General features: G+C 39.1%; 1 protein-coding gene across 3 annotated transcripts in view; it reads left to right on the plus strand.

Annotated features, from left to right (window-relative positions):
- Positions 1-320: 320 nt before the first annotated feature.
- ANK3 (ankyrin 3) overlaps positions 321-27,068 on the plus strand; it is a 562,075-nt gene continuing 535,327 nt past the window's right edge. For 2 of the 3 annotated variants that reach the window (XM_082407428.1, XM_082407432.1), the window contains exon 1: positions 321-587. Coding sequence is in view for 2 of the 3 variants with exons in the window: in XM_082407432.1 (XP_082263558.1) it covers positions 531-587 (57 nt within the window). In the remaining variant the exon portion in view is untranslated. The remainder of the gene's footprint in view (positions 588-27,068) is intronic. The other variant, XM_082407425.1, reaches the window with a different exon arrangement.

A 27,068-nucleotide genomic window follows, 5' to 3' on the forward strand; every position in this document is an offset into this window, starting at 1 on the left:
CTTAGCGCTTGAATAAGCACCAATTAAGCAAATCATCAGAGCTTATTGTTATTAGCAGTATTAGTATTTTGTTATTATAATGGAACGCTCTTTAGCAGCCCGCAGGAAACAGGACCTGCCCTCCCTCCCTTCCCGGAGCTCCCTCCGCCCCCCGCTCCCCAGGTGAGACGCCCCCCAACTCCCCCCCCGCCTCGCCCCCTCCGCCCGGCCGCTGCTCCGACCCCCAGCGCCGCCCGACTGGGCATGCTCGCCGGGGCCCGGCGGCCAGCGGGGAGCGGGCCCGGCCGCCCCGCGCCTCCACCTGAGCGGGGCCCGCCCCCCGCGCACCGGCCCCGGGCGGGCACCTGGCGGGCGCTGCGGACACGGCAGGGGGAGGAGACGCCGCGCGGGGCGGGCGCCGCGGGGCCGCGCTCGGCGTTCCTGAGCCGCCGCCGAACTTTTCTCCGAGAGGGCTCACGTTTGGGGGCCGGAGGAGCGGGGAGGGGAGGGGAGAGCGGAGTTTCTGGAAGGAGCCGCCGCCGCTCCACAACATGGCCTCCTCCGCCTCCTCGTCTCCGGCCGGCGCCGAGAGCGCCCCTCCTGCGCAGGTGAGCGCCGCGCCGCCCCCCTACCTGTGGCTTCCTGCGCGGCGGGGGCGCGCGGGGGGCCCGGGGCGGGGGGCCCGGGAGCCGGAGGGGCGGGCGCGCGCGGGGGCGCCGCCGGGAGCCCTGCTCTCCTGGGGGTGCCGGGCGGAGCCGGCGAGGCGAGCGGAGGGGACCGGGTCCCTGCGGCCGCTGGGGGTCCGGCTGCGCCCGAGGGCGCGGGACCAAAGTTGCGGCCGCGGGCAGAGGCGGGAGCTCGCAGTCCGTCCCGGCGCGCGCGCGAGCGAGCATCCCGGGGAAGGAGGGAGGGAGGGCCCGAACCTGCGGGGCTCCCGCTGGGAAACATTTGTCCAGAGGAAAAGCGCGGCCCGGGGCTCGGGACGCCCTCGCCTCGGTCTACCGTCTTTGGGCTTCTGTGTCCTCGGCTCGCCCCTCCGACTCCGTGCCAGGCTGAACCGTCCGCAGGACACGAGCGAAGTCGGCTGCCCACGTTGGCAGGGAGGAAGGAAATCACCTGGTTCTGAAAGTTACCTTCAGAGTTAGGCTTTTTTTTTTTTTTTTTTCGCCTCCCTTTCTTTTCTGAAGGTGAGTCGAGATACTTCATTTAACCCAGTGAGAATACAAAATCTACTTTGAAGATTGGGACGTAGAAACAGTGCAGGCCAGTGCGGATATGGAGTGCAGTGCTAAGGGATGGCTTGCGGTGGGTTTACCTTCTCCCCTGATCTTTGAGAGCCTTGCCTCGGCGCGCAAGTAAAACACCCTCGAAGTAAAAAGTGGTTGCGTGATGTGCAAAACGCAGCTTCAAGATAGGTCTCCTTCCTCCCGCCCCACACCCCTGAGCAGGTTGCCACCTTTAAGCTCAGAGGCGTTTAGTAACAATTTTGCAGCTGCCACTGTGTGTGTGTGTGTGTAATAGGGGGTAATTGGTGTAAAACACGCGCGTATGTTTGCATGTGCATAGAAGGTCTACAGAAGGAGGACTTAAACAGTGGTTGTCCTTGGGAAGGGAGCTGGGGGACGGGTGGGAGGGAGACTCAGTTTCACACACCTTTTGGGACTTTTTTTTTTCTTTTTTTAAACCATGTGCATACATTACCTATTTTAGGAAAAAAGAGAAATATTACCGTTCCCAAAACCGAACATAGCCTTGAAAGCAGTAGTTTACCTAGTTTCAAGTTACGTGGAATTGCCCTTGAAACACACAAATCTCCTAGCCCCTATCATATCTTTCCTTCAGTTGTCATCTCTAAAAATCCTTAGGGAATCAAGGGGGAGGTCTTCAAAAGAAGACTTTTAAGTCTTGACAGAAGCTATTGGTGGTTTTTATTGCTACTTCGATTCTGAGTTTTAATTTTGCTTTTTTTGAGAGCAAGTGTGGCTTGTCTGATTTTGGAAGAGGTGGCTTTCTGGTAAAAGCACAGCCAGGAGACGTGCTAGGGTGATACCAGAACTTTTTCCGGGAGGGTAGGCCATCACAAGAAGGTTCTAGTAGGAAAACCAGAGGGAGACAGTCTCAGAGCGGACATGGATTGCTGGCAGAGCAGTTTAGGCATCTTTCTAATCTGCTGACCTGGGCTCAAATGGATGCATCTTCAAGGAAGCAAATTTTCAATATTGAAAGTGAATGTAAAGTTAAAACCACAGCTCTGAGACAAAAACTGACTGAAATCGAGCAATCCACTGAATATCTTCAATCCAGCTACTCATATCTAGAGGGCCGATTTCTCTTAGTTCTCAAATCCGTGGAGGATGAATAAGTGAGTTGTGAATCTGGACCGTAGTTAGATGGTTATTTATGATGAACCATTTAGAGCCTGTGTGAAACTCCATAGCAGGAAATGTGGCTCAGTGTCCTTCAGACAATATAAAGACCAATGGTGTGTTTTGGAATCCAAAGAGACACTGTGGATTCTGAATTTGTTTGCATTTTTGTGGCAGTGGTTACATTAGGGCTGTCGTTTTCCTTTATTCAGTACCTCTGTTTTTTCCCCCCTTTACAGTGTTAATGCATTGAGCAAGTGAGTCTGCCTAATTCTAGAATAATATTTCGGTAATTGAAAATAATGTAATTGTTCTGGACTCTCAGTGGCTGTTCTTAGGTTAATTTCCAAGTAGTAACATCTATATTTAAAAGTTATCCATTATTTTATGCACAAAATGTTTGTATATTTTTATAGAATGTGTTACTGTTGTTATAGGAAATCATTATAATCCAAATTGGTGGTCATGTGAAATTCTAGCTTATATAAATGGCATTTTTACTTTTTTGAATAAATACCTGAAATTGGTGAGACCAGGTACCTGACACCTTTACTTGAGAATGGTTCTGAGTTAATGACTTGTAAGTGGAATGTTTAGCCTTGCTACAATGTCTCCAAACTTATTAAAGTCTACCCTTCTGAAAAGATCAAGGTTATTCATGATGTAATCAGATCTGAAGTAACCTTTCCGTGTCTGTATTGACTGGGTTGTTGTTCACATAACTCTACCCTTGGGTCTTGCAAATGTAAATGCAGTGAGATGTTGGGTTAGTGTTAAGGTACCTGGAACAGTAGGGCCATTTAACTGCGATTTTTCATTTTCATCCCATGTCAATATGTGAAAACAGCTTAACAATTTTTTAATTGCCTTCTATATATAATTTTAAAAGTTATTTTGATATTGTGTGCTTTCTATTAGCCATGTTTTTAAGTACTAGAGGCACAGCTGTGGTTATAGATTGAACGTTCTATCAAAGTTAGGTGCAGTATCTGTTTGAGTATCTTTTTCCTGATTGGACCCTAAAGGATGTGATAAATCTTCAAAATCTATACTCATGGTTGAATTACACCTTGGACACTTGTCCCTTTGTGTTTGATACAGGGGGCAAACTGTATCTTCCAATGGATTTGTCTGTTCCAAAGGACATAGGTTTTTCCTGGAACCAATCAGGTTCCTGTTTGACCATGGGAGTGAGATCAACAGCACCAAAATAGAACCAATTCTTTGATGTTTTATGGAAATTACTCCTGAATTTCCTCTCTCGGGATGGTCCTGTATGGATTAATTAGTAAGTGTCTTATGTTGGGTGAGAAGAAAGCAAACACACTTAACATGAAAGTTATATGTGTTCAGAACTGAGTAGAAGTGGTATTTTAGAAGAAACTGTCTTTAGTACTTGACAATTTATATTAATAAATAAAGATTAAGTGAACTAGTGTTTGGAGTTAGAGCTTTAAAATACGAAATAAGTTATTTTGGTATTTCTTTCATCAGGTGATGCTCAGTTGCTGCCATTTTTCAGATAATATTAAGAAAAGGGAAATATTGAAAAATTGGCCTGAACATACATTTTGTTTTCTGGGCAGGGAGGGCATGAATATTTGGACTTGGTCTGGTAGAGGAAAGGGGCAGAATGGAAGTTAATTTAAATGCCAGTGTAGGCTAAAGAACTGTGTGTGGCTGATTTGGCAGGCTGTTTTCCAAAGTGTTTTAAAGGTAACTATGGTGATTCATTAGTAGCTATTTTGTCCCTCCAGCATGGAACTGCATTTCTGTGCTGTGTAGCTCCTCTGGGTAATGCCATGACTTAATGCCAAGGATCTGCTTACAGGTGTGGGGCTTCTCTTGTCCCTCTTTTTTTCACATCATGACATTTTATATGGAATCTGGGAAAAAGACGCTCTGCCACTGCAGCTTTGCCCTTTAGCATCAAACACAGGGCTGGACACACAGTAGGCCTTCAATTCATGTTTGATGATCAGATAAATATTGAGAAGGATCTGGCATTCAGATTTAGGAGCAGCATTAATTATATGAACAATACTTTGCACTCCTGTCATGTGAAAGGGACTCCCAGGTACACAGAGTCTTGGTTTGTACTGTCAAGAAGTTCATAATCCAGGTGACTTTGAGTTTACATAGGACAAGACTCACAGAGAGCCAGCACCAGAAAATTTTCCATGTCTAGATCTTTGGTATCATTTATTCAGGTGCCTCATATTTAGTTTGGCCTTTAGTGTATAATCAAGAAGGGAAGAAAATGTAGATAAAGGTACCTAAGAATTTAAGGAGAGGTGCATCAGGAAATAGACTTATACTTCCTGATTTCCTCCCTGAAAAGTGCCACAGAATGGAAATGTGTACCAAAAGGCATGGAGAACTGTCTGAAAAAGCAATCTGATTTATTCTTGTTTATGGTGACCTCATATTCACAGTGTGGGTAGACCATAATTTATTTCCTAATTTCCCTATTAATAAATGTTTGCCTTGTTTCTAGTTTTTTGGCCCCTACAGACAGTGCTGCAAGTAAATATCCTTATATGTTAAAAAAAAAGTTCAGAATTTAATTGGAGAAGACATATGCATCTTTACTAATAACAGCCGTGATTTCTTGTGTCTCTCATACTAGACGCTATGTACTTCAAAAGAAACTGTAGGGTAGAAATCATTACCCCTCCTTGTTTTATACACAAGGAAAGTGAGCTTCAGGAAGGCTGTGCAAGTTATGGTTGGTAAGGGCTGAAACTGGATTGGAACCCCTGTCTGCTTGAGAAATGGACAGAGCAATGGTGGTGAAGTCAGGAGGCCAGGAATGGAGTCCCCCTCCCCCAAGTAACAGTAGCACCGGATCCGCAGAATCTTATCATCTCCTGGGCTTCAGTTTCTCCACTGGGAAAAGGAGAGAGTTGGAATAAACTATTTCTAGGGTTTATTCCAGCTAAAATAGTCTATGATTAAAAAAAAAATTAAACTCTAAAAGAGAGGTAGAGATAATTAGTAATAAAGTGATACAGAAGCATTTCCCCCACTCATATTTTGGCATTCCTAATGTTAGGATACTTTTCCAAATGTTGAGAACTTTCAAGTTCATTTTGTATTGTTTAAGTGGTTGATTTTCTCCAGAAAATCTGATTTTAAAGAAATTTTGCTTTTTGCAATTCATGATGTCTTAGAGCATCGGGAATTTATTAGTTGCAAGGAGAAATAGCAAGAGGACATCTCAGTGAGTCTGGGCTGGTGATTGAACATTCACCAAAGGCAAGGGATTTGAATGGGAGTCAAAGTGGGACACTTCACTTAGGTGGAGAGCAGGGGGACAACTGCTTGGCCTCTTTGGGTCCTTTAGGTTTTCTTTCTTTCCTCCTCCCCTTCCCCCTCCCCTCTTTCCTCTTTCCCCTCCCCTCCTCCCCTTCTTCTTTCTTAAATTTGAGATATGATCAGTGATATGCTGGTAAACGGGCTCTCAAAGAACAAAACAAAACAAAACCCAAAAGCCCTGATTTATAGCATTTGCCTGTTTCTGTAGGGAAAATACGACTTTTGGTGACTAATTCCAGTGTGTATTTGGGGGTCTTAGGGTTTCCCCCATATTAAGCAAGCAATGCTCTGACACCAGCAGGGTGCCCTGTCATTCAACTCAATTCTGACACTGTCTACCCAGAGATAGCGTGAGATCCCACAGGTTAAGGGCCTAGTTCTACGAGTCTGCCCCCCACACCCCCTGCCCAACTTCAGATGCAAGTCACGAGCCCAGCTTATCCCCTGTGCTTCTGTCCAGTTGGTTATAGATTAGAGGTTCCAATGACCCCTTCCTGGGTTTGATTAATTTGCTAGAGCAGCTCATAGAAGTCAGAGAAACACCTTACTTACTAGATTACCGGTTTATTATGAAAGGGTATAACTCAGCAATAGCCAGATGGAAGAGATGCATAAGGCAAAGTCTGTGGAAAGGACTCGGAGCTTCCATGTCTTCTTGGAGCACATCACTCTCCCTCTGTCTCCCCAGGGAAGCTCCATCTCCCTCCTGGAAGCTCTGCTGAGCCCCTCCTTTTGGGTTTTTATGGAGGCCTCATTACATAGGCATGACTGATTAAATCCTTGCCCATTGGCGATTGATTCAATTTCCAGTCCCTATCCCCTCCCTAGAGGTTGAGGGGGTGCGTGGGGACTTTCAGTTCCAACCCTGCACGTGGTTGGCTCTACTGGCAACCAGCCTCCCTTCCTTAGGAGCTTTCCAAAAGCTCATTAACATAACAAGACTCCTTTACTGCTCTCCTCACTTAGGAAATCCCAAGGGTTTTAGGAACTCTGTGCCAGGAATGGGTTGAAGACCAAATATATATTTCTTATTATAAATAACAGTATCACAGAATACTTCCATCGTGGTTGATTTCAACCTGACAGTGAGAGGTGAACGTGGAGTTGGAAAGAGATGTACAGAGTTGGCTGTCTTGAAAGCTGGTATTAGCTAGTTCCAGCACACCACTTATTTATTTTTTTTAATAAATTTATGTATTTATTTATATTTTATTTTTGGCTGCGTTGGGTCTTCGTTGCTGTGCACGGGCTTTCTCTAGTTGTGGCGAGCGGGGGCTACTCTTTGTTGCAGTGTGCGGGCTTTTCATTGCGGTGGCTTCTCTTGTTGCGGAGCATGGGCTCTAGGCACGTGGGCTTCAGTAGTTGTGGCACGCGGGCTCAGTAGTTATGGCTCGCGGGCTCTAGAGCACAGGCTCAGTAGTTGTGGCACACGGGCTTAGTTGCTCTGCGGCATGTGGGATCTTCCCGGACCAAGGCTCAAACCCGTGTCCCCTGCACTGGCAGGCGGATTCTTAACCGCTGCGCCACCAGGGAATTCCAACACTGAATTTTTTTAGTTGAATCATTAATCTGTTATCCAAAATATATTTGGCACTTAAGAGATATCAGGCAAACATGGGGAACCCTGGGTAAATAAGAACCAGTTTTTACTCTCCAGAATGTCATAGTTTAGTAGGCTGTTTAAATGAACTTTAAGTAAAGAAAGGACTCTTGTACTGAGAATGGTTGATCAGGTCTCTTTTTCCACTGGCACAAAATAAATACCAAGTAGATCCCGAGATATCTGGATTAGAAATGAGAGAACCGGATGGACCTAGAGATTGTCATACTGAGTGAAGTAAGTCAGAGAAAGACAAATATCATATGATATTGCTTATATGTGGAATCTAAAACAAGGGTACAAATGAACTTATTTACAAAACAGAAATAGAGTCACAGACATAGAAAACAAACTTATGGTTACCAGGGGGGAATAGGTAGGGGGGAGGGATAAATTGGGAGATTGGGATTGACATATACACAGTACTATATATAAAATAGATAACTAATAAGAACCTACTGTATAGCACAGGGAACTCCACTCAGTACTCTGTAATGATCTACATGGGACAAGAATCTAAAAAAGAGTGGATACATGTACATGTATAACTGATTCACTTTGCTGCACAGCAGAAACTAACACAACATTGTAAATCAACTGTACTCCAATAAAAATTAATTTAAAAAAATGAGTGAACTGAGGTCTGTAACTGGATTATTAGATGTTAGAAGGGTGGAACCGGGATTTTTAAGGTTCTGTTTCTTTGGAGGTCAAGTTAAGCATAACAGATTTTTCTTCCCTTTGTGTATATGTTGGTGTGTGTGCAAGTTTATGAATCACCTTTATTGAGGTATAATTTATATACAATAAAACTCACCAGATTTAAGTGTCAATTCTCCCACTCTTACAAACATTATGCCCCATCACGACGGAATATTTATTTTCTTAAGAAGTTCACTTGGGTTCTTTCTCCATTAAACTCCCTTCAACCCTCCGGGCAAGCACTGTTTTGATTTCTTTCACCATAGATTTGCTTTACCTATGTGTTTTCTTCTGTGCCTGGCTTCTTTCCCTTAGCATAATGTTTCTGATATTTATCCATGATGTTGTAGGTATTAGTATCATTATTATTAATAATAATTAGTAGATTATTCCTCTTTGTTGCTGAGTAATAACTCGTACGAATATACCACGAATGGCTCACCCATTCCTCAGACGTTGGATTGTTTTCCTCTTTGGCTGCTATGAATACAGCTGCTATGTATGTTTTTGGATAGATCTTTCTGTTGACATAGGTATTCCCCTACCCACATCTTTTTTGTGTGTGTAGGAGATTAAATAACAGGAGTAGGACTGTAGAATCAAAAGGCAGTGTATGCTTAACTGTACAAGAAAAAGACATCTCTAGAGAATGAATGATATCAGATCAGAATGGGGGAAAAGGGGAAAATACACAGGAGAACTGTTCCTTTGGCAGGTACTGAATCTGAGAATTTTGAAACTATGATTTATGATTTAACTATGGACAAAAGGTGAATATTGAAAGAATTGATGTCAGTAAGATTTTACAAGCTTGTAAAAGAAAGTACAGTTAAAAAGAAGTCTTTTATAAAACAGCTGTATTGAGATATAATTTATATACATAAAATTCACTCATTTAAAGCGTACAATGCAATGACTTTTAGTATACTTACAGAGCTGGAAAACCATCACCACAACCCAATTTTAGAACATGTCTATTACTCTCAAGTAAGTGCTCATTTAGTCAGAAACCATGGTTTTGGAGTTAGGAAGACCTGTGTTTTAGTCTGAGTTTTAACTAGTTAGCAGCTGTGTGACCTCGGTAAACTGAATCTCAGTTTCCAAACCTTTGAAAATAGAGATGAGGATACTTCCTTTACAATTTTTTTTTTTTTACAATATTTTTATAAGGATGATAAATAAAACACATAAAGCACTTGGTATGTAATAAATACTAAATAAATGTTAGGATTTATTGTTGAACTGTGTTTGCATCTTTGTAATTTCTTTGGCATTTGGTTCATATCTTTACAGCTCCTATGGTAGTCTGGCCTCTGCTAAAGGTATCTTTGAACATGTCTTTTAAGAGGAAATGAAGTGGAGTGGAAAGAGGAAGCTTGGAGTTGAGAATAACCTGTTGGGGTTTTCTCACTCTTTTGCCAATTAATTCCCATTTAATTGCTCTGTTGGGTAAATCACTTAACTGTGTTTGCTTATATGTGGAACTAGAGTAATAACATCCACCTTGTAAGGATTGTTCTAAGTGTTTGGGGAAATATACATGATACGCTGATACAGTAGGTGCTCAATAAATAGGAGCTGTTATGTTGTGATATCAGAAGCAACCAACTTTGAGGTAATTACATCTTGGAATAAAATGTATGTACAAAATTTAAGGCATAGATGGAAAATTAGCTCATGTACTATGTGTATATTTGCTTACAAATTTTTATATTTTACTACTAGTAGAGTGCCAGGTATATAGTCCTTAATAAAATATTTGATTAAGTAAATAAAGAAGAAAAAGTATTTTCCCCATTCTGTTTCAGTCTCCCTCAGTGTTTCAGTATCCAGGACAGAGTTTCATTTTTCCATGCTTCAGCTTTATTCACTTATCTCCTTTCATTTGGCAGAGGTGTGGGGGGGGGGGGAGGAGCGGTGCAGGATGATTAGAAATTATCATAAGAACAAAACTTACAACAATAATTGCTTACATCTGTAGACACCTATTTCTATCCCTTAAAGTACTTACATGTTATTTAAAACATTTGTGTCTCCCAACAACCACAGCAGGGAATGGGAGTAAATAGTCTAATTTTAGTGAAAAGAAAAACAAGGCTCAGAGGTAGACTTGTTCGTGGTCCTTATGAAGCTAGTAAGTGGCAAAGCCAAGGGAGGGCAGGGGACAGTAAAGAGGAAAGCTTGTGTGTGGCTGGTGGGAGCATAGTCTCAGGCAGCTGTCTGCAAAGCAGTCTGGCATTACTTAAGCAGATTAACTGTTAGTGACTCTGTGACCCAGCAACTCCATTCCCACAGACGGACACTGGAATGTGTGCCTTAAGTCCCCAAGAGGACGTGAGCAAGGTTATTCGCTGCTGTGTTATTAGTAGTGGAGGGGGGTAGGAGGTAATTGGGTGACCATTGCTGGGAGAGGGAGAGGGGGAGGTAGAATGACGGGTGCACATCGTGGAGTTGTCTGCAACCATTAGAAGTAATAGATTAGCTAAACAGAACCATCATGAATGGATCTGAAGAATCTAGTGCTTGGTGAAAAATGTAAGAGTGTGAGGTATATTTATCATTCATGGGAATTAAAAATTCATAAGTTCAGCACAGTAGACTTCTCGTAAGAACGCTTACAGAAAGGACTCATTAAACACGTTAGCATGCTGCCTTTGGGGCCCAGTGCGTGGGAATGGGCTAAGGAGATAAAAAGGAATAAATAAGTGAAGAAAATAATGATAGTGTGCCATGAACCAGGAAGTATGGCTGATTCAGCCCTCTGAATGGTGAAGTTAAAAACAACACATTGTTACTTAATATCATTTGAATACCTATTACACGATCAACTCTGTTACCATCAGGCTTAATTAAAGAGATCTTGTTATCATTATAAATGGGGCGAATGTTCCAAGGGAAATAAAATTTGGACTGGTATCTAAAGTCTCAAGTGAAGTTTTGCACAGAGAGCAACGTCTTTTTCTTTTTAAAGGTTTACAATATTGTACTCTTGAGTTGGTATAATTTAAAAATTAACCTCCTTTTTTTAAAAAAAAATTTATTTATTTATTTATTTATTTTTGGCAGTGTTGGGTCTTCGTTTCTGTGCGAGGGCTTTCTCTAGTTGCGGCAAGCGGAGGACCACTCTTCATCGCGGTGCACGGGCCTCTCACTATCGCGGCCTCTCTTGTTGCGGAGCACAGGCTCCAGACGCGCAGGCTCAGTAATTGTGGCTCACGGGCCTAGTTGCTCCGCGGCATGTGGGATCCTCCCAGACCAGGGCTCGAACCCGTGTCCCCTGCATTGGCAGGCAGATTCTCAACCACTGCGCCACCAGGGAAGCCCTAACCTCCTTTTTAATTTTGTATTTTGGATGACAGAGGCTGATGTGTCATATAGTACTATCAGTTTTTACAGAATTTGAACGTCATATAGTACTAAATATTTAACTCTAAAATGATATCCAAACTATCCTTATCGTTCTTCATGGATTCAGAAAGTGTGCAATATCCTATTATATCTAGAAATAGTTGTCTGCATGTATATTATTATCCTTAAAGGATCTAAATGTGTGTGTGTGGTTTTTTGTTGTTGTTGGTGGTTTTTTTTTTTTTTTCAGATATATCCTCTTCTATTGTAATACTTGTTTTCCAAGTTAACTTTGAAGTATAGTAGATTACTTTTTTTTTTTTTTTTTGGCTTAAAACAATGCAGATTTATTAGGGTGCAGTTATGGAGGTCACAAGTCCAAAATGGGTTAGCAAGACTTTGTTCCTTCCGTAGGCTCTATGGAAGAATTCTTATCTTTATCTTTTCCAGCTTCTAGAGCCTGTCTGTGTTTCTTGGCTCTTAGCTCTGCATCACTCTGACTTCTGCTTTGATCAACATTTTGAATAGATTGCTTTCTTTTCTTTTTTTTAAATTGGAGTATAGTTGCTTTACAATGTTGTGTTAGTTTCTGCTGTACAGCGAAGTGAATCAGCTATACGTATACATATATTCCCTCTTTTTTGGATTTCCTTTCCATTTAGGTCACCGCAGAGCACTGAGTAGAGTTCCCTGTGCTATACAGTAGGTCCTCATTAGTTATCTATTGTATACATAGTAGTGTATATATGTCAATCCCAATCTCCCAGTTCATCCCACCTCCCCTTCCCTCCTTGGTGTCCATGCATTTGTTCTTTATATCTTTGTCTCTGTTTCTGCTTTGCAAATAGGTTCATCTGTACCAGTTGTCTAGATTCCACATATATGTGTTAATATACGATATTTGTTTTTCTCTTTATGGCTTACTTCACTCTGTATGACAGTCTCTGCTCTTTAATTTAGCTTTCCTTTCAACTCACTATTTGTGATCCTTCTGAAATGCTAGCTGTGTAAAATGGTTATACTTATGTCTTGCACATATTGTACATTTTTGTAACAACAACTATCCTTCCAGTTGAAGAAAGTCATAATGGTTAAAAATTCAACTCAAAATGATCAGCCTTTGAAAGTGTTTATTCATCACTACCATGGAGGTGTTGTATTCAGGAGGCAGACTCTTCTGGGACGATTGTAATGATAGGTGTAGGAGCTGGAGAGAAATTTATTACACCATCAGCGATCCCAGTGCCCACCTGTTTGTGAGTGGTGTGCAGAGGAGAATTTCAGGCTTACTGGTGTTATGCAGAGGAAGGCCTAGCGCTTGTGTAAGAGTTTCATCTACAGTACCATGCAATAAAATGTTGACAACAAAGAAATAGTTTTAATGCTGTGTTTTATCTTTCTCAGCAACTTAAATGAAATAGTAAGAAAAGGGAAGCATTGCAATCTAGTGGAAGAGACACAAACTCAAAGTCAGAAGATACGTGAAAATAAGATTCATAAGTGTGATTCTGGATTGATCTGCAATTCAGTTTCCTCATCTACAAAATGGGGATAATGATAATGCCTACTTTATCCATCTCAGAGCTGTAAGGATCAAATTGTATGATAAGGTAATTTATTTAATTCAACTTGCTTAGTGCTGTATAAATATATAGTTTTTAAAAAAGTATTGTTTTTTTAAATGAACTGCTCTTTTTCAGTATATCTTTTCCATTGAACTAATTTAGCATCTTGCCAAATATAAGTAATAGCGAATGATATTTCAGTGATGATTGGATACTTTGAAAGTTGATTTCTTAAGAGATTTGACATTTTTAGCATCTCTTTGAGGTTTTGGCAACTTTAAATATTATTAAAGCATTAGGGGGACTTCCCCGGTGGTCCAGTGGGTAATGCTCTGCTCTCCCAGTGCACGGGGCCTGGGTTCAGATACCTGCTTGGGGAACTAGATCCCACATGTATGCCACAACTAAGAGTTCGCATGAAGCAACTAAGAAGCCCGCATGCCGCAACTAAAAGATCCTGCATGCTGCAACTAAGACCTGGCGCAGCCAAAATTAAAAAAAAAAAGAAAAAAGCATTAGGCATGCCAGGAAACTGTGCTATTTCACTTTACTGGGTCCAGTAGAGCAGGTATATAAGCAATAACTAAAATCTTCTTGTGACTCCATGCTGCATTTTGCAAAGTCTGGTTGGGTTTCAAAGCTGTTACTAGGTATAAAATGGCATGGCTTAGATTGTGTGGATGTCTACTTAAGTCTCCATTGAATCTCTCAATATGTGGAACTGATCAGCCTGAAATTCTCCAGGTATTTGAAGAATCAGTGTAATGAATTGCTCTCTGAGTTGGGAAATTTTGGTTCAGTGTACTGTTCAGAATGTACATGCACTTGGTCAAATCACTTCTCTTCTACAGAGTATCCTACCTGCTTAAAAGTTCTCTATGCTCTGAGATCCAGACTGTGGTGAGGTGTCAGTCAAAACTAGTACATGCTGTTTTCCAGAACCTTCCAGTGAGCTAAGTCTAAGCTGTAAGTTTACTCAGAAATTGATGACGACTCTGGAAGGATGAGCAAAATACCTAATACACATTTACAAGGAATCCTGAAGAATCCTTTTATCTGTTTGTGATCTTTGCTTCAATTAGAAATCTGAGTCATTAATGAAACCTTTCTTCCCCTCTCAAGTAATGAAGTACAAATACTTTCAGTTCTGCCTGCTACGTGACTTTTAAACCCAATCCTCTGTTCAGCTGTGTGCCACTGCTTTGGTTCTGGCCCTCATCATCTTTCATCTAAGGCATTTGAACAGTTGCCTAAATTGTCTCCTTGCTTCCACACTGTCTTCTAATGGACAGCCGGCCTCACCACTTATCTTTACAAAACACAGATATGATGTCATTCTTCTATTTAAAAACGTTTTATGGTTATCCATCATAAATAAGGTAAAGTCTAAACATCTTAGGGTTGCACAAAAAGTCTTTTATCATCTTGTCCCAGTACAACTTACCACTCTTATCCTTCATTTTTTTCCTGAAACATCTGACTTTGTGACCATGCTATACTTATTTCTCCAACCTTTCCCCAAATGGACTGTGCCTTTGCATTTGTCCATGTCTTTGTACAAGTTTTCTCTCTGCTAATTTGTGCCATTCTCATTTTTCTCTTCCTGGAAAATCCCTACAAATCCTTCAATACCTAGCTCAAATGTCCCCTCTTCTAGGCAAACTTCCTACACTTCTGCAGATAGTGACACTCTGTCTTCTGTGGTGTTGTAGCACTTCATGTACATTGGCAGTCATGGCATTTACCACATTTTATTGGAGCTATTTATTTACCCATTCTTCTCTAACTAACTGAACAGTGGGCTCCTAGAGGGCATATTTACCCTTTTTTCCCTCAATTTTCATGTCTGCCTTGCCCTGTCTAGGATCTAGCACATCTGATGCCGAGTTTATGGCTATTGAACAAAAAGAGACTCGTCAGTTGGACCATGTTTGCCAACATAGTCTCCTATAAGACAGTGTTGAGGTTACTTTGACATTCAAAAACCTTCTAAAGATATTCATATTTAAGTCGGATGTAGGTATATGGTAAGATTTTAGAAATGTGTCAGAAATCTGGCAAGAGTATGCATATATCATAATATCTAATAATATTTTTGTCTTTTGGAAGGTTTGACCTTGCACCCATTTCCTGCTAAATAGTGTAGTATTGGGATTTTATAGTAGCTGTGTGCCTTGGGCAAGTGAAAATCACTTCTCAGAGACTCTTTTCCTCATCTTTTAATGGAGGTGCAGATCTCATAGGGTTGTGGCGAGAATTAAATGAGATCCTCCGTGGAAAGCACTTAACATAGTGCCTGACACATAAGCTACTATCTTTTGGGCATCTAACAGTAATACTGAGTTTACTGTGTGTGTGTAATATCTGTGATAATATATACTAATAATATGTATTTCTATAGTTTATTATCCTAGTAAGGAAGGGATTTTTCTCATAAATTCTCTTTTGTAAAAGACCATTACATTCTTTTGCTTAAATTTCCTCTTCTCTCTTCCTCTTAAGGTAAAATGGTGGGAAACTGTCCAAATTTTTTCTTTAAAGTGATTTTTAAAAAAAATTTATTTATTTATTTATTTATTTTTGGCTGCATTGGGTCTTTGTTGCTGCGCGTGGGCTTTCTCTAGTTGTGGCGAGTGGGAGCTACTCTTCGTTGCGGTGCGCGGGCTTCTCATTGCGGTGGCTCCTCTTGTTGCGGAGCACGGGCTCTAGGCGCGCGGGCTTCAGTCGTTGTGGCACATGGGCTCAGTAGTTGTGGCTCACGGGCTCTAGAGCACAGGCTCAGTAGTTGTGGCGCACGGGTTAGTTGCTCCACGGCATGTGGGATCTTCCCAGACCAGGGCTCGAACCCGTGTCCCTTGCATTGGCAGGCGGATTCTTAACCACTGCGCCACCAGGGAAACCCTAAAGTGATTTTTAGAAACAGGGATTATTGACATAATCTGTTGATGATAAAAAAAAAGCTAACCTCTGTCCTTCTTGCTTATGTTAGGTAGCAGCTAAAGTCTGTGAAGAGTCCAGAAATCTCACGTGTAAAGCAAAAGCATCGTTGTCTGCTTCTTATAACCCTCAATCCAATGCTATATTCTTTTAATTGGTTTGTTAAATTTATAATCTAGTAATGTAGCAAATGGAATCATAATTGAAGTCAGAAGAAAGATTAGGAGAAAATATTTATAGTAACATGACAAGATATTATATCCCCAGTATGCAAAGCGCTGTTAGACACTGTGAAGAAAATGACAAAGTACCAAAAGGAAAAATGGTCAACTGTATGAGTAGACCCTCATGGAAGATGAAAAGCAACTGGCCAGTAAACATGTGAAAGACATTAAATTCACAAGTCATAGGATATTAAAATGACTAGTTTCTATTTGATAACATTTTATCTATTAGATTGGCCAAAAAAAAAAAAATCCTCTTTCAAGTGTTGATGATACGGTCTTTTCGAAATGTTGCTGATTTGAGTGTCAATTGTACAACTTTTTTTTTTGGGGGGGTGGGGAGCAACTTAGAAACAGTATTAAAATAGAACAGAAACATGCTTACTCTGCTCCAGCAACCCAGTTTTGGGAATCTCTGCTATAGAAGTTAAAGCATCAGTATGTAAGGACATATTTATAGGGATATGTATTACAACAATGTTTGTAAAGCAAAAACACTGGAAACAAACTAAATTTACCTTAATGGGACTGGTTGAATGTATTATGGTTTTCTGTTGTATGGAATATGATTAAGATAATTTAATAATGAGTTAGGACTACACATAGTAAACTGGAAGGATGTGCATTATTTCTTGTGAGTATAGTACAATCCACTTTTGAAAACAAAAAGAAAAAGGACGGTCATAGATTTGTCTGAACATAGGTTGTTGATGGATTTGGTTACCTCAGGGGATGGAGTTTTGAGGGGAGGGGGGAATCATTAGATTTTCTTTTTGCTTGATAAAATGAGCATGTATTTTGTAATAAAAAATTCAATAAAGCAAAACGAACTTAAGAAAAGAAAATTTTAAGAAATTTTAAGAAATTTAAATTTAAAATTTTAAGAATTTTGAAGAAATTTAAAAAGAAAAAGCAGAAAACCTTATTCCCTTGGCTATCTTTACTTGCATAAATTTTTATACTCTCATTTATTGTACTTACAAATGTTTCTCATTCACATAGTCACAGAATTCCACTCTCTAAAATGTCTTGGTATCTCTACTTTTGGAAGTTTTCTCAGGGCTAATTAAGATTTTTTTGTTCCTGTGCACAGGCCTACTGTATAGACATTACACTTAACACTGAGCTGGAGCTATATAGAATTTTTGCTTGGATTTTGATAGCATAATCATGTTTTTAGAGGGTGGAATTAATGATGCTTGTTTTCCTTGCTGTTTCATGCCCCAGATTGAGGTAGCTTTAGCCTCATCCTTTTTATTTCTAGGTAAGTAATGTCCTTGCCTCATTGACTCCTCCCATTTTTAATTATTGCTTTGCCTTTACTTAAAGTTTAAATTTTTTTAAATAACATTTTTTCTAATTATAAGAGCAAATGTTGTTCATTCCTGAAAAACCAGAAGCGTAGTCAAGTAAACAGCAACGAAACCACCTCCCTTTGCTCCAAAGCAAAAAATCATGCAAATCTCACTCATTTGATGTCAGTCTCTCAATCGCTTGGTAACTTTCTTTCATACTATTCATTGAAAATATTTTCTGTAGAATAGTAATGAAGATGAAGGGTTTTAAGTGTCAGACTGTGTTGTAAGGAATAATGATGCTACTTGAAAATGTTTTCTGTTGGTTTTTTTTTGATGATCAATTATGCGCAGGTGTAGAATAACACCGCAGAGAGGTCTATGAAAGTGAAAGTAATGTATTACATGTACGAGTCCTAGGAGAGTGGGGCATGGCGTGACACGCAAAGGGACATAAGGAAGCAGTTCCAAGCGGTCAGATTGGAACTGCAAGCCAGATTTGGATTATGCAAGCCAAAGGCATGAGGGGATTTCATTGGTGTGTTTGACTGTCACTAGGTCACAGTTAAGGGTGGGCACGAAGGGCAACTGGTTGTGGCAGGGACCACCGTTATCACACTGGGGTGCCTGTCACCCGGGTGGGTTATTCATGGCCTATTTGTGAGGATGGTGAGGGATCAGGAAAACACGCAGCTTTCAAAATTTGCAATACACAGGCATAGCTGAATTTCCTTCCGCTCATTGACTTGTATCTTCGTTTTCTTACCTGGAAAATAGGCTTAATAAGTAGTACCGTAGAGTTGTTGCAGGCACTAAATTGTAAAGCTCAGTGCTTGGTTCATAGTTCTTTTTACTGCTCTGTTTAAAAGTTTCATGCGTATTGCTTATTGCTTTTATTGCATAAGTAATACATGTTCGATATAGAGACATTAGTCACTATGCTTCTGAACCTTTTTTTTATAACATGGCACGTTGGGGTCAAAGGACCAGGCTGCTTCCAGATGCAGGTGGCGCTATGGCGCTGCGGCCATACTAGGCTCTTTCATTGCCATAAAGACTGAGGGATCAGTAACTCCTCACCTCCAGGATGCATGTTGCCAGCACCTCCTTATAATGTTGCCAGAAGTGGAACACGCACAAAGGGTGCAGACGTTTTTATGTCCCTTTTCTTTTTTTAGTGCAGCCACATCTTCCTTCAGCTGATGGGTTACACCAATTTATATCTCACCAAAGTATACAAGAAGGCCTACTTCCTGACCTTCCCACAAGACAGTATTATCACTTTCTTCTTTACCTTTGCCAGTGTGATTGGAGAAAACTGACCTCACATTGTTTTATTTTGTGATCATAAATTTTTGGTCAATGTAACAGTAAAATATGGAACGCCAGCTTTTAAGAAAGATGCTTAAGGGATCTTAGTGTGGAAGCTCTAATACCTGACAGCGTTGTAAGTCCCTGGCTGGATAAGAAGCTGTGGTTGGTCTCTGCTGTTTATAATTGTCTGGGAGCTCAGCTACTACAATTACATTGCTACACCTGATACTTCTGGTCACCGTTGTGTAATCTGTTATTAAATTATGATTCAACATAATAATAAAATGTTCATTCTGAAAATTTTTCCCTTCAGTGTTGATGAATATGAAATTGTGAGAGACTGTGGAGAAAAATCCATGACTTGAGTAGAAGTTTGAGACTTACTTCCCTGGCTAGGGATCCACAAAATTGTCCTTACTAAGTTTGAAATTTTCTTCCTTAGCAGTATTTAATCACATAATTTACTTTGGCAATACAAAGTTTGTTCCTTCAAATAATTCTTCTGTTTATGAGATTCTATACTTAAATTGCAGCTTTCACTTTTTTCACACTTTTTTTCATTTCCCCTTAAGAGACGGCAAGAACATTAATAAAGAAGTTAAATTCAGTATTTAAAATGACATTTTCTAACTTTCTTAGGTTTTGGTGTCAAAATAAAATTTTAATGGGATGTAGTATTAATGATTCTTGATAAAGATTGTTTTCATGGCATATTCATGTTTTGTAATAGGTGCACCGAAAACTTGAATACATGAATACGTATTATATGTAACAGTAGTGTATGATTCTTTGGAGGAAAATGTGACATTTCTAACTCACCATTCAAGGTAAATTACTTAATGTTGGAGGTAGATTTATTTTAATTTGTACATACACTTTTCTGGTATTTCTTATACTAGGGACAGTCTTTTGTTAAGGAATAAAGCCAAGCTAATTTGGTCAACATGGTCCTCAGATTTCATTCTTGTGATCTTCAAATTGGAACTTTAATGTCTTTTGGCCAAAAGCCATTGCAAAGCTTTGGATTAAAAAGAAAGAAACAAAGAAAGAAACATCGTGAAAACGAATATCATAATATCCATGTTACAGCAGAGTTGCAAATATACAGAACTACCATTTAAGAATAAATTTTGTAAATTGTCGATATGCCTCTTTAATTGTAGTACCTAAAATAACTTTTATGCTGGCTTTAGAAAGAACAGAAAGTCCTCAGAATTTATCCTCTTGCCATGACCCAAACGTACTCCTGTCTCTGTGCTTTTGTTCAAATCATTCTCTTTGTATATTCCACCACACTTATCTACCTGGGAAAGGTCTCTTGTACTCTACGCCCATCCTTTGAATATGACCTCTATATTAAGAGACTTTATTTTCTAAAGCAGTTTTAGGTTTACAGAAAAATTAAGTAGAAAGTAAAGAGATCTCCCATATACCACCCTCTCCCCCAACCCCACACAGTTTCCCCTGTTATTAACATCTTGCATTTGCATGGTACATTTGTTACCATTGATGAGTAAATATTGATACATTATTATCAACTAAAACCCGTAGTTTACATTAGTCTTCACTTTTTATGTTGTACAGTTCTATGGGTTTTGACAATTGTATAATGTCTGTATCCTCCATTGCTGTATCATACAAAAAATCCCCTGTGCGCCACTTATTTATCTTTCTCCCCTCCCCCAACCCCTGGCAACCACTGAGCTTTTTAGTGTCTATAGTTTTACCTTTTCCAGAATGTCATATACTTGGAATCATACAGTACGGAGACTTTTCAAACTGGCTTCTTTCACTTAGTAATATACATTTAAAGTTCCTCCATGTATTTTTGTGTCTTGATCGCTCATTTCTTTTTAGTGCTGAATAATATTCCATTGTATGGATGCACCATGGTTTATTTATCTCTTCACCCACTGAAGAACAAACACCTTGGCTGCTTCCAAGTTTTGACAATTATAAATAAAGCTGCTGTAAACATTCATGTGTAGGTTTTGTGTAGACATAGTTTGTAACTTATTTAAGTAAATACCAAGGAGCACAATTGTTGGATTATATGGTAAGACTATATGTAGCTTTGTAAGAAGCTCCTAACGGTCTTCCAGAATGGTTGTATCATTTTGCGTTCCCACCAGCCGCGTATGAGAGTTGCTGTTGTGCCACGTCCTTGTCAGCACTTGGTGTTGTCAGTGTTTTGGATTTTTAGCTATTTTAATACATGTGTAATGGTTTCTCATTGTTGTTTTATCTGACAGTTCCCTAATGGCATAGGATGCTGATCATCGTTTTATATGCTTCTTTTCCATTTGTATATCTTCTTTGGTGAAGGGCCTGTTCAGATCATTCACCCACTTTTTGATTGTTTGTTTTCTTTCTTTTTTTTAATTTTTAAAAAACTTTATTTATTTATTTATTTATGGCTGCGTTGGGTCTTCGTTGCTGTGCGCGGGGTTTCTCTAGCTGTGGCGAGCGGGGGTTACTCTTCGTGGTGGTGCGCGGGCTTCTCATCCCTGTGGTTTCTCTTGTCATGGAGCACGGGCTCTAGGCACGCGGGCTTCAGTAGTTGCAGCACTCAGGCTCATTAGTTGTGGCTCGTGGGCTCTAGAGTGCAGGCTCAGTAGTTGTGGAGCACGGGCTTAGTCACTCCGCGGCATGTGGGATCTTCCCGGACCAGGGCTCGAACCAGGGTCCCCTGCATTGGCAGGCAGATTCTTAACCACTGCACCACCAGGGAAGTCCTGTTTTCTTAATTTTTAGTTTTAGGAGTCCTTTGCGTAATTTGGGTAGAAGTCCTTTATCAGATGTGTGCTTTGCAAACATTTTCTCCAAGTCTGTGGTTTGTCCTTTCATTCTTTTAACACCATTTTCATAGAGCAGAAGTTTTTAAATTTAATGGAATCCAACGTAAATTTTTCTTTCATGGATCGTGCCTTTAGTGTTATATCTAACACTCGTTGCCAAACCCAGTATCACTTAAATTTTCTACTATGTTATCTCCTAGAGGTTTTAAAGTTTTATGTTTTACAATTAGGTCTGTGATCCATTTCGAGTTAATTTTTTGTGAAAGGTGTAAGGTCTGTGTCTAGATTCATGTTTTTGCATATGGATGTCCAGTATTCCAGCATCATTTGTTGAAAAAGACTATCCTTTCTCCATTAAATCACTTTTCCTCACTATATCCACAGTATGGATATATTTGTGTGGGTCTGTTTCTGGGCTCTCTATTCTGTTCTACTGATCTATTTGTATTTTTTTTTCTTTCTTTGCTTCTTTTTTTAAACCAATACCATACTGTCTTGATTACTGTAGTTTTATAGTAAGTGTTCAAGTTGAATAGTATCAGTCCACTGACATACTGTGTTGGTTATTCTGGGTATTTTGCCTCTCCATATGAATCTTGCTGGGATTATGATTGAGATAGTGTTGAATCTCTTGATCAAGTTGGAAGAATTGACTTCTTAATAATATTAAGTCTTCTTGTCATGGACATGAAATATCTCTCCATTTATTTAGATCATCTTTAATTTCTTTCATCAGAGTTTTGCTGTTTCTTTGTATATATCTTGTACATATTTTGTTAGGTTTATACCTAAATTGTCTCTCCATCCTTCCTTTCTTCCTCCCTCCCTCCCTCTCACTCTTTCTTTCTGGTGCTAATGTAAGTGGTGTTGTGTAGGCATACCTCAGAGATATTGTGGGTTCAGTTCCAGACCACCAGAATAAAGCAAATATTGCAATAAAGCAGGTCACACAAAGCTTTTGGTTTCCCAATGCATACAAAAGTTATGTTTACACTATACTGTAGTCTGTTTCTTTTCCTTTTCTTTGTTTTTGGCTGCACCATGTGGATTGGGGGATCTTAGTTCCCTGACCTGGGATCAAACCCCAGGCCCACCGCAGTGAAAGCACCAAGTCCTAACCACTGGACCGCCAGGGAATTCCCTATGTAGTCAGTTAAGTGTGCAATAGCACTGTGTCTAAAAAACAACGTACTTACCTTAATTAAAAAATACTTTATTGCTAAAAAATGCTAACCATCATCTGAGCTTTCAGTGAGTTGTAGTCTTTTTGCAATAGTAACATCAAAGATCACTGATCACAGATCACCATAACAAATATAATAATAATGAAAAAGTTTGAAATATTGCAAGAATTACCAAAATGTGACTCAGAGACATGAAGTGAGCAAATGCTGTTGGAAAAATGGCACTGATAGACTTGCTTGACACAGGGTTGCCACAAACTTTCATTTTGTAAAAAACACAATTATCTGCAAAGCACAACAAAGTGAAATGCAATAAAATGAGGTCTGCCTATATTTTTAATTTCAAAGTCCAGTTGTTCACTGCTGGTATATAGGAAAGCAACTGACTTTTGTTTAATTACCTTGTATCCTGCATCCTTACTATAATTGCTTATTACTTCCAGGAGGTTTTTGTTTGTTTATTTGTTTTTTGGTTGATTCTGTGTTCTTTGGCATTTTCTACATAACAGTTCATGTCATCTGTGTAGAAAGACAGTATCTATGATTTCCAGTACAGTGTTGAATAAGAGTGGTGAGAGGGGGTACCCTTTGCCTTGCTTCTGACCTTAAGGGGAAAATAGCATTAAGAATGATGTTAACTGTAGGTTTTTTGTAGATGTTTTAAAATCAAGTTTAGGAAGTTCCCTCTATTCTTAGTTTGCTGAGAGTTTTTTATCATGAATGAGTGTTGGCTATTGTCAGATATTTTTTCTGCATCTCTTGATAAGATCATATAATTTTTCTTCTTTAGCTTGTTGATGTGCTGGATTCCATTAATCGATTTTGAAATGTTGAACCAGCCTTGCATACCTGGAATAAATCTCACTTGGTTGAGATGTATAATTACTTTTATGCATTGTTGAACTTGATTTGTTAATATTTTGTTGAGGGTTTTTGTATCTATGTTCATGAGAGATACTGATTTGTAGTTTTCCTTTTTTGTAATTTCTTTGTTTGGTTTTGGTATTGGGGTAATGCTGGGCTCATAGAATGAGTTAAGAAAGATAGAAGTTAAGGCCCTCTGCTTATATTTTCTGGAAGAGATTTTAGAAAATTGGTATCAGTTCTTTCTCAAATGTATTGGGGTAATGCTGGCCTCATAGAAAGAGTTAAGAAAGAAAGAAGTTAAGGCCCTCTGCTTATATTTTCTGGAAGAGATTTTAGAAAATTGGTATCATTTCTTTCTCAAATGTTTTGTAGATGTCAAGTAAAAAAATCCTGAAAGGTTATTAATATTTCTGTTTATGAAGGTTATTAATTATTGATTCAATTTCTTTGATAGTTATAGGCCGATTCAGATGATTTATATCTTCCAGTGTGAGTTTTGATAGATTTCAAGGTATCTATCTTTTAAGAAATTGATCCATTTCATCCAGGGTATCAAATTTGTAGCCATAGAACTATTCATAATATGCTTTTATTACCCTTTTGATGTCCATAGATTATGTGGTGATGGCTCCTCTTTCATTTATGATATTAGTAACTTGTGTCTTATCTTTGTTTTATTGGTTAGCATGGCTAGAGCTTTATCAATTCTATTGGTCTTTTCAAAGACACAGCTTTTGGTTTGTTGATTTTTCTCTGTTGATATCCTGTTTTCAATTTCATTGATTTTTGCTCTTTTATCATTTCTTTTCTTCTGCTTGTTTTAGACTTATATTGATGATATAGCTCTCGTTTCTTGAGGTGGAAGCTTAGATTATTGATTTTAGATCTTTCTTCTTTTTTAATATATGCATTCAATACTATAAAACTCTACTGCATCACATAAATTTTGATATGTTGCATTTTCATTTTTATTTCATTCAATATATTTTAAATTTCTCTTGAGACTTCTTCTTTGATTCATGTGTTATTTAAGAGTATGTTGAGATTTTTCAGTTATCTTTCTGTTACTGACTTCTAGTTTAATTCCATTCTGGTCTGAGAGCATACTTCATGTGACTTCTATCGTCTAAATTTGTTAGGGTGTCTTATGGCTCAAAGTGTGTTAGATTTTGGTGAATGTTCCATGTGAGCTTGAAAAGAATGTGTATTTTGCTGTTGTTGGATGAAGTATTCTGTAAATAGCAAAACTAGATCCAGTTGTTTAATGGTACTGTTTAGTTCACCTGTGTCCTTACTGATTGTTTGCCTGCTGGATCTGTCGGTTACTGTTAAAAGAGTGTTGAATAAGAGTGGATTCATCTACTTTTCCTTGTAGGTCTAGCAGGTTTTGCTTCACGTATTTTGACATTCTGTTGTTAGGCACATACACATTAATGATTGTTATGCCTTTTTAATCATTACGTAATGCTCCTCTTTATCCCTAATATTTGTCCTTGCTTTGAAGTTAGCTTTTTCTGAAATTAATATTGCTACACCAGCTTTCCTTTGATTTGTGTTAGCATGATATATCTTTCTCCATCCTTCTACTTTTAATCTATGTGTGTCTTTGTATTTAAAGTGGGATTCTTGTAGACAAAATATAGTTGGTTCTTCTTTTTTTAATGCATACTGACAGTCTGTCTTTTAATTTGTGTATTGAGACCATTCATGTTTAAAGTGATATTTAAATAGCTGGGTTAATAGCTACCATATTTTTAATTATTTTCTATCTGTTGCCCTGTTCTTTGTTTCTTTTTTGTTTTCCACTGATTTTTTTTTCCTTCTCTCTTTTTTTAAATTAGGAAAATAACTTTATTATCTTTGAAATGTTCCAATATTCAATGGAAAAACCATGATAGTATAATTCACAAATTATAGAAAAATGACTTTCCACCTTTTTTACAGAAATCTCCCCCCCTAAATCAGACAGAGCTCCATGATGGCTGATATGCAGCAGGAAGGAGAGTCAGAGAATACAGCAGGTGGAACCATGCCTCTCTGAGCAGCTTTTCCTGAACATTTAAAGCCCAGGCTGAGTCCCAGAGACCTGAGACCCCTGTGAGAGAGGCTCAGCCCACACACATCTGTGACATACTGAGGCAGGCCTCTGTCTCAAAGGCCGGATGCCTGCAGAAGGCCTGCAGCATGGCACTGGTGGCCGGCAGGATGTGATCAAGGCAGCTTTGTGAGAGTGAGAGCAGGAGGCAGGCCTGCAACTCCAGTCCTTTTCGCTAAAACACTGCCAGAAAAGAGGCTGTGGACACTGGCTAAATGGTGCTTTAGGTTTGGAAATTTCCCCTTTTACTCAGCTTTCAAAGGCTATTTTATCAAATAGCTATTTAAAAAAAAATTTTTTTTTTAATGTGGACCATTTTTAAAGCCTTTATTGAATTTGTTACAATATTGCTTCTGTTTTATGTTTTGGTTTATTGGCCCTGAGGATGTTAGCTCCCTGACCAGGGATCAAACCTGCAACCCCTGCATTGGAAGGGAAAGTCTTAACCACTGGACTGCCAGGGAAGTCCCTCAAATAGCTATTTTTTAAAAAACCAGAAAATGAACATTTGGTTCTGTTTCAGCTGTAATTGCCTTCTCTGGTTTTAATTGAGCATATTATATGATGATTTCCATTTTCTCTCTTCTCTTAATATATAATTTACGCTACTTTAAAAGTCTGTTTAATAACTGCTGTAGAGTTTGTAATATCAGTTTACAACTAATCCAAGTCCACTTTCAAATAATACCATCTACTACACAAGTAATGCAAGAAATGTACAATAAAGAATTCCCTATTTTTCCCTCTCATCTCTTATAACATTGTAGTCATTAATATCACTTATCCATAAGCTATAATCACTGAACATGTTGTTGCTATTATTATTGAACAAGAGTTGTTATTGAACAAACTCTTATCTGTTAGATAAGTTAAGAATAAAAAAAGTAAAAGATTTTATTTTTCCTTAATTTATTCCTTCTCTGACACTTTTCCTTTCTTAATGAAGATCCAAGCTTCTGAGTTACATACCTTTCTTCTCTCTGAAGAACTTCTTTTAACATTTCTTACAAGGCAGGTCTACTGGCAACAAATTCTCTTAATATTTGTTTGAGAAAGTCTTTGTTCCTCATTCTTATTGAGGAATAATTTCATTATATACAAATTTTAGGTTGGTAGGTTTTTTCTTTTAGGACTTTAAGTATTTCATTGCCACTCTCTTCTTGCTTGCATGGATTCTGAAGAGAAATTGATGTAATTCTTATCCTTTGTTCTTCTTTAGGTAAAGTGTGTCCTCTGGCTTCTGTCAAGATTTTTCTCTTTGTCTTTGATTTTCTGCAGTTTGAATATGCTATATCTAGATGTAGATTTTTTTGTATTTATCACACTTGGTATTCTCTGAGGTTCTTGGATCTGTGGGTTGGTGTCTGTCATTAATTTTTGAAAACTCTCAGCCATTATTTCTTCAAATATATCTTGTCCTTTCTTCTCCTTATGGCATTACCATTATGCATATGTTACACCTCTTCTAATTGTCCC

Source organism: Balaenoptera borealis (genome assembly GCF_965194805.1).
Source record: "Balaenoptera borealis genome assembly, chromosome: 10".
Classification (NCBI taxonomy): Eukaryota; Metazoa; Chordata; class Mammalia; order Artiodactyla; family Balaenopteridae; genus Balaenoptera; species Balaenoptera borealis.